This window comes from Nanorana parkeri, unplaced genomic scaffold (assembly GCF_000935625.1).
Source record: "Nanorana parkeri isolate BGI_ZX_2015 unplaced genomic scaffold, ASM93562v1 scaffold884, whole genome shotgun sequence".
NCBI classification, from domain to species: domain Eukaryota; kingdom Metazoa; phylum Chordata; class Amphibia; order Anura; family Dicroglossidae; genus Nanorana; species Nanorana parkeri.
The window spans coordinates 104,741-112,940 of record NW_017307152.1 but is presented as its reverse complement, the minus strand read 5'-3'; the positions used below and the strand labels follow the sequence as shown (position 1 = coordinate 112,940).

General features: G+C 44.8%; 1 protein-coding gene across 1 annotated transcript in view; it reads right to left on the bottom strand.

The window, feature by feature from the left end:
* CFAP77 (cilia and flagella associated protein 77) overlaps nucleotides 1–8,200 on the bottom strand; it is a 161,543-nt gene that overhangs the window by 150,726 nt on the left and 2,617 nt on the right. Inside the window, exon 2 of the mRNA XM_018565753.1 lies at nucleotides 6,520–6,686. Within this exon, the coding sequence (XP_018421255.1) occupies nucleotides 6,520–6,686 (167 nt within the window). The remainder of the gene's footprint in view (nucleotides 1–6,519; nucleotides 6,687–8,200) is intronic.

Sequence of the window (8,200 nt, the reverse complement as noted above, 5' to 3'; positions counted from 1 at the left end):
ACATACATATACACATACATACATACATCCATCCATCAGCAGCCTTAACATTTTGACCACGGACAGATGAAGTGAATAATATTGGTTTTCTCACTACAATGGCACCTGGAAGTGGGTGGGATATATTAGGCAACAAGTGAACTTTTTGTCCCTGACAACACATCAGTTGGAAGCAGAAAAAATGGGCAAGTGTAAGGGTTTTAACAACTTTGACATGGTCCAAATTGTGATGGCTAGACGACAGGGTCAGAGCAACTTCAAAACTGCAGCTCTTGTGGGATGTTCCTGGTCTGGAGTGGTCAGGACCTACCAAAAGTGGTCCAAGGAAGAACAACCGGTGAATCTGCGACAGGGTCATGGGAGGCTCATTGATGCACACGGGGAGCAAAGGCTGGCCTGTGTAGTCCAATCCAATAGTAGAACCACTGTAGCTCAAATTGTGGGAAAGTTAATGCCGGTTCTGATAGAAAGGTGTCTGAACACACATTTCATCACAGTTTGTTGTGTATGGGACTACGTAGTAAGAGCCTACAATGAACATGTGAGCATCATAACTGGACCTTAGAGCAATGGAAGAAGTGGCCATGGTCTGAGAAATAACATTTTATTTTACATTATGTGGATGGCTGGGTGCGTATGCGTCGCTTACCTGGGAAAGAGATGGCACGAGGATACACAATGAGAAGAAGGCAAGCTGACAGAAGAAGTTTGATGTTTTGGGCAATGTTCTGCTGGGAAACCTTGGGTCCTGCCATTCATGTGGATGTCACTTTGACACGTACTACCGACCTAAACAATGTTGATGAGCAAGTACACTCCTTCATGGAAACTGTATTCCCTGATGGCAGTGGCCTCTTTCAGCTGGATAATGCGCCTTGCCACACTGTAAAAATCGTTCAAGAATGGTTTTAGGAACGCAACAACGAGTTTGAGGTGTTGCCTTGGCCTCCAAGTTCTCCAGATCTCAATCCAATCAAGCATCTGTGGGATGTGCTGGAAAAACAAGTCCCATTCAACTTACAGGACTTAAAGGATCAGCTACTGTTGGCTTGATGCCAGATACCACAGCATGCCTTCAGAGGTCTAATGGAGCCCATGCCTCGACAGGCCAGGACTGTTTTGGTGGCAAAAGGGTGACCTACTCAGTATTAGGTCATAATGTCATGGCTGATCGATGTACATATTAAGGGAAAAGTTGTACCGGTGTACATTAAATAACCTCTGTTGTGGAGCTGAGGAGCATAGGAAATAAGGATTCATTTGCTACGCTCCTTAGCTCTATCTAGTGGCCATAATGCAATATTACATCACAATACATTCGACCTGAAAAGAAAATGTATCAAGAGTGTTTGTTTTTGCCATTACTCGCACAGGACAAATGTCCAAAGATATTTGCAGAGTGAAGGGCCATGCACATTGTTAATAAATAGACCCCTAAGAATAAAAATAGAAATTAATCCCACTTTAAGCTGCGGCTCTAAAAGTTTTGACTGCTAGTGACTCCAAGTTAAATCATTCTGTGTTAATGCTCCAGGAGATGATTTACGAATGAAAGATCTTAAATGAGCTCCTGCTGTGAGGGAGAAGCACTGCAAATTTAGAGTTGTTCTAAAACCAGAGATCCCATTCTCATAATTATCACATAGAACGGCCCAAAAACGTGTTCACTAATGAAATGAATTATCGAGTGTCAGGATGGACGTGGAACGAACAGTAACTTGCGGCAGATATTTAAATAAAAGAGATAAGTATTATTCATAGCAATCGATCAGCTGACATCTGCTATGGGCAGGACAGATGCCTTTCCTCTGCTCCAGTTTTTTGGAGCTCATGCACATGGCAGTAATGGCCGTATAGCATACCTTACAGCTGTATTTTCTCTGCTGAGAGCAAAAGGTGCAGCTTACAGCCATGGCCACCCAGCCTGTGTAAATCAATGACAGGCGGCAGCTGCATTCATATATACAGGAAACCATTGCTATTGCATGTAGCCACATCCTGCCATTGATCTGTACAGGCCGGCTGGCCATAGCTGTGAGATGCACCTCTCACTCCCGGCAGAGAACAAATACAACCGTATTGTACGCTATATGGCCATTACTGCCATGTGCATGAGGCCATATACATGTGATTTATTGTTGGTCGAATGGAAATAATTGGGTGATTAAATGGCTTCAATTTTCACCAAACCACTGACCCGAAACAAGCATGCAGCTGGTGAAGTCAAAACTCCTGTTGTGGGTCAGTGGTTCAGAGAACAAGGCAGTGGCCACATAAGAATGCCAGACAGACAACTAGAATTTTCTGATGAAAAAAATGCAGCTTCAGTTCTGCTTTACGGAAATCCTTACACCTTCGAGGAAATATTGGGGATCCAAACAGACCCCTGATATTTCTTTTTTTAAACAGAAAAAGAGATTGAGGACACAGAGTCCTCAATCTCTTTTTCTGCAGCCTCAGTTATAATTGAATAGGAATCCTCTATACTGAGTGTTCCTGTTCATTCATAACTTGTGGCTATAGTGTGTTTACTGTGTTCACAATCATGAATGAACAGGAGGTGATGTAGATCACTTCCCATTCATTCATAATTGGGGACACAGTAAACATACTCTGTCCTCAATTATCTACAAACACTCAGCAATCACTGGTCACTGACTGCTTGTACCCGCTCTCCATCCTGACAGCTGTCACAGTAGGCTGAGCAAGCGGTGCAAGGAGGAGAGCTCGATCTGCTCTGACAGCTGACTCCTCCTCCGCACCGCCGGCCTCCTGTGTCAGCTGACTCCGCCCACACACTGCCGCTCTCCTGATCTGTCACAGGAGGCTAAGCAGGGTGGTGCGGGAGCAGAGCTCAGCCTACTGTGACAACAATGACAGCTGTCTCCGCCCATGCACCACTCTCCTAATCTGTTACAGGAGGCGAGACGCCAACCGCTCACAGCAATCTCTTCCTCCCGCACTATTTGGCCTCTGGTGACAATTTCTCTCCTCCCCCCTGGAACACAGAGCAGTGCCCAGCCGGGAAGGAGGGAAAGCAGGGATGCACCACTATTTTTGCTGAAAGATGGCACTTTCAGCATTTTGCCAAAAGCGCCATTTTCGTCCGGTATGTTTCGGTGGCCGAAACTGGTGCATCCCTAATGCGTACAGTAAGAAATACGGTCGAAATCGGACCATGGGCGCATCAGACAAGTTTTCTTGTTTTGGTTTAAGCAGCTAGACGCTACAAAGCAAAATGGAACTGAATAGGCCCATAGCATACAATAGCTCTGCATTCACATTACGGATCTGAACGCAACATACTGCACACCTGTGTATATGAACCCTTAGAGCACATGTATCAAACTCAAGGCCATTTCTAGACTTCAACTTTCAGATCTAGGTATTAAGTTATAACTGAAACCAGTGATAATCGAATGCAGAGGCAATTATGATACAGATTAGATACATTTATATAGTCTTACAGGCTCTTTGAGGGCAACCAAAATGTTGATGCGGCCCACGATTAAATTGAGTTTGACACCGCTGTTTTAGAGTGTATGGAAAAAACTTACATGTTGATACAAAGAGACAGACATAGGGCATTTGAGCACACACGTAACAGCCAGATGAAAGCGTTACTGGCGGCGTTTTCATGGCTACCAAATATTGGTAGCTCCCACTGAGGTAAACGCATCAGAATTTGGTTACTATGGACCATATAGAAATGCCATATTTAGACTAGTTTACTGCACATCAGACCGGAAAGGAATTAAGTAGATCTGGTTAGGACACAGTTACATCTCGTCTGCAGGGGTTAATACTAACAAATAAAGCCTTTAATACAGTTTGTCTAGACTTAAATGTTTCACATTGTCTCCAGTGAAATACAATACTGAGAAGGTGTTGTAAATGGTACTTAAAGGAGACAGGAAAAACTTGTCTTATGTCGCCATCAAGTGACCACATCATATAATGGCAGCTTTAAAGCAAAACTAAAGACCCGAAATTAAAGAGGACCTTTACCCATATCTTTAAAGTAACAACAACCGCACCTTTAGAGATGTTTAGTAATGATAATCAACAATCACATACTTCTAGATAATTGCCGGCTTTGTATTCTTTGCATAACTTATTTCTCTTTTCTTCCCCAGTTTTCTGACGGTGGCCTGTTTACTAAGGGCAGATATGGGGGGGGGGGTTCACTTTTTTTGTTCTTGCCTCGGGCGCAAAAGGAGCTAGCTACAGCTCTGGGTCCATACATGAAGAATTAGAACAGATAGTGATAATCACACCCAACATACATGAATACTCTGTACTCTGTGCATCAGTGACGTGCAGTGGAGTCCGTTCTCAGTGAGGCATTCCCCCTTGCCCGTCCCCAGCCCACCTCCACCCATACCCCGCCTGTCTCAGCCCTGCCACCAAGCAGTGTGGAGGAGGGAGGGAGGCATCGAGATCGATGGCCTCACTGTTCTTTTTTTTTTGATTGGACAGCTTGGACCAGATGCACTTTGCCATCTTTGCCATTGGTTCAAACCATCCACAGAGCCCAAGCATCTAACATCAAGTAGAGGCTGTGACAGCTCTGGCCTCACCAAGTTAGCTTACACAAGCAGTGGGGAAGTCCACTGCTGTGTAACCTAACTAGCTGTCAAAAGCCGTATGAAGCGCCGCCTGTAATTAACAGGCAGTAGTCCATCCATTACAGGTTACACAGTGGGGAGGCTTCCCCTGATGTGTAACGTGATAGAAGCTGCTCTGAGTGGAGAAAAAGCTGTCAGCTTCAGACTTGAAGCTGACAGCTTTTTCCTCCATAATACTAGGTGAGGCTGTGCCTTCCCTGACCGCACGTCCCTGCGGTGTATTATCTAAGGAATTGAGCTACTGCCCACGCCCTGTACGGGTCACCTGGGAGCTATGCAGGGAAAAGGGCTGAGTCAGCTCTCTGGTAAATGAGAAGACTCCAGGGAGATCTGTACATCATACAGGGTGATAGGGTGAGAGGGGAGAGAACCAAGGGGACTCCTGGATGTGAGATGACATGACTATTTACATTTTAACAATGCCATACAGTTATATTCAAACTGACTGCTATTGTAGACTAAGCAGATAACTCAAATGTTTGTGTCTCAGATTTAAAGGAGAACTATGGGGTTAAGGCTTTTCCCCATAGTTCTCCTTAGGGTAACGGGAGGACACAAACTAGCGTCCTCCCGTCACCCTAGGCTCAGTAGCTTGCGGTATACTGAGACGCCGCAGCTGAAGCGGATCCCGACAATTATGTCTGGATGCGCACAGCTGCGTGAGTGACAGCTGGCTCTGCCTATCTAGAGGCAGAGCCAGCTGTACCCGCCCCCTCCCCCGTCCATTCCGCCAGTCAGCGCTGGCGGATCGGAGCGGGGAGGGGGGAATCCAGTCCCTCCCCTGTCACGGCAGAGAGCTGTGACAGGATCGAGAGGTGAGCGAACCTGGTATGTGTTCACTCACTTACCGATCTACTGAGCCGACCTGTGACAGTCTCATTGTCACAGGTCGGCTAGAACTATGAGGTGAGTGAAAAACACTCACCTCATAGTTCTCCTTTAACTTTTTAATACATTTCCAGAGAGCTCACTTCCCAATTGGTTTCCTAGAACTCTTTCCACTTCTAGATACTCCATTCATGATTTTATAGATCTTTAAAATGCAGCACATCTCCGAAATGTAACTTTCTGCTGCCCCCTGCAGGTCTCTACACATTATTGTTGTAGACACAAAATGAGCTGAAGTCCATATTAAAAGGAGAACTAGAGGTGAGTGAAAGTCACTCATCCTCATAGTTCAAGCCGACCTTATCACCACTGGGGGGGGTTATTTTTTACTATATAATGAAAAAGTTCCGAAAATTTTGAAAGAAAAAAATGTTTTGCCTACGTTATGTTAAAAAACATATATTATTACTCATATTTTTGGTAAAATATAAAAGACGGGGTCACGTCGGGTAAATAGACACCAAACATGTCAAGCCTTAAAATTGCGTGCACTCGCAAAAATCACAAAAAAAAGACCACACCCAAAATTGGCCATAGGTGATGCTTTAAACGCTTTTACTGCTCATCAGTTTAGTGTTATCAGTGATTAATGGCCCCAAAATTATTGCTCTCAGGCTGACGTTTGCGATGATATGTAACATGTGCAGCACAATAGGCGCAATCGTCATTTTCGCATGTAGTCGCACCCGACGTATGTTTGCGTGTGTATGTGGGGGCGGGGAACTTAAAAAACAAAAAATGTTTTTTAATTTTTTTTTAATGCGTCTTTCATTATTTTATTACTATTTTTTTTACACTTAACTTTATAAGCCAGTTTACATGACAGGCCCTCTTTATGGAGACATAAGGGGTCTCCAGGACCCCTAATGTCACCTAGGGACTTCCAGAGAAGCTGACGAAGCAGAGATCTGCTTCACCAGCTTCTGAAGAGAGAGAGATATAGAGATATACAGTAATATAATGAATACAATATAATTAAGTTCAACAGAAGACATTCCTTTACCTTTTGCAGGAGCTGGTTGTTGTTCATTGACTTTCTGACCACCCCAAACCTCTCATTTTCCATGTTGCCTCTGTCCCCCGGGCTGTACACTCCAGACGGTTCTGAGATGGGACTCTGCGTCCAGGTTGATGGGGTCCCCAATATTCTGACTCCAGGCAACAGGCTTCCTGCAACCATCCAACAGGCCAGCCCATCTTACATCACAGGGAGAGCTTTATGTCGTCGGTGTATTTCCTCCACTCATCCTCTTACTAAAACACCGACATAAAGCTGGCAGTATTAATATAGAAAAGTATTCACATTCGGAATACTCGCAGGAAGGTAACAAGCTCCCTGGAAGCGAGTTGAAGGAAAAGCTCCCCCCTCCCTTACGTGTATATGGATCGTTCCGTTGCCAGGGTGACTGGACGCTAACAGGAAGCCCTTTCTGTTTTCACGTGTGTAGTATTATTGACATTGCTAGCACGGAAACAGCATCTACTGCTGTGTGTGTAGGGCTGGAGCAATAATAGGGGAGCAAACAATGTCACACAGATCAGAAAAGGGGAAGAATCAATTATTATTCCTCCTTTCCAAACCAGATATCACATACATGTAACATGATCAGCTTCTGTATAGGCGTGTCTGGTGGAACTACGTGTATCAGCAAGCCCTGCAATGCTGTATTTCCACTACCAAGTTGTGTCAAATTGAGCATTTTTATCTACTGATGCAGCAGTGCCGTCCGTCCGTTTTTCTACTACGGGCGGACGGCAAGAGGTTAAAAAAAATAAGGGAATAGTTATTGAGGGTGATTTATCAAAACTGGAGCAGACAAAATCTGGAGCAGATGTGCATGGCAACCAATCAGATTATCTCTTTCATTTTTAAACCTTAACTGAATAAACTGAAGATAGAAGCTGATTGGTTGCCATGGGCAACTGCTCCAGATTCTGTCTGCTCCAGTCTTGATAAATTCCCCCCTCTGTATTTTATGTTTTTCTAGCCCATGTTGACAATAGAGCATGAGCATTTGGGGGCAATTTTGATTGTTTTCTTGTGTGAATTTTACATGTTTATTTACACAGGTGTTTGTATTTTGGCCATTAGGAGGAGACAGCTATTAGGCACACAATTGTGCAAAAAACACGTGTTACGTACACTTTTTAGTTGCTCCTATTAAAGTCTATAGGGCTAAAAATGCACCCGAAACAAGGTGCATCTACTTTTGCAAGCAACACAATGCTCAGGTGTGAATGGGCACCATTGAAAATAACGGGATTCTTCGTGTTGAGCATTGTCACACTTAAAAGATAAGTATGGGGTAAGTGTTTTCCCCATAGTTCTCTTATGGGTCACTGTAGGACATATACTAGCATCCTCCCATGACCCAAAGCTCAGTATATGGCAAGCTACAGCTCGTGGTATAGTGAGACCGCCTCAGCTGGGACGGATCCCGACATTACTGTCGAGATCCACCCAGCTGTGTTAATGACAGCTGACTCTGCCATCGGCACAGGGGCAAGGTGCTTTTCCAGGGGCAGACCTGGAAAAGCACCCTCCCAGCTCCGAGGGCATGTGGCCTGGTATCGCAGGAAGGGGGGGCACTCACTCGCCCCCACCCCTTTCCTGTCCTGCCAGCCCTGTGCTCAGATCAAGGGTCTGGTATGGAATTTTAGGGGGGGGGGTGAAAGGTATTTTT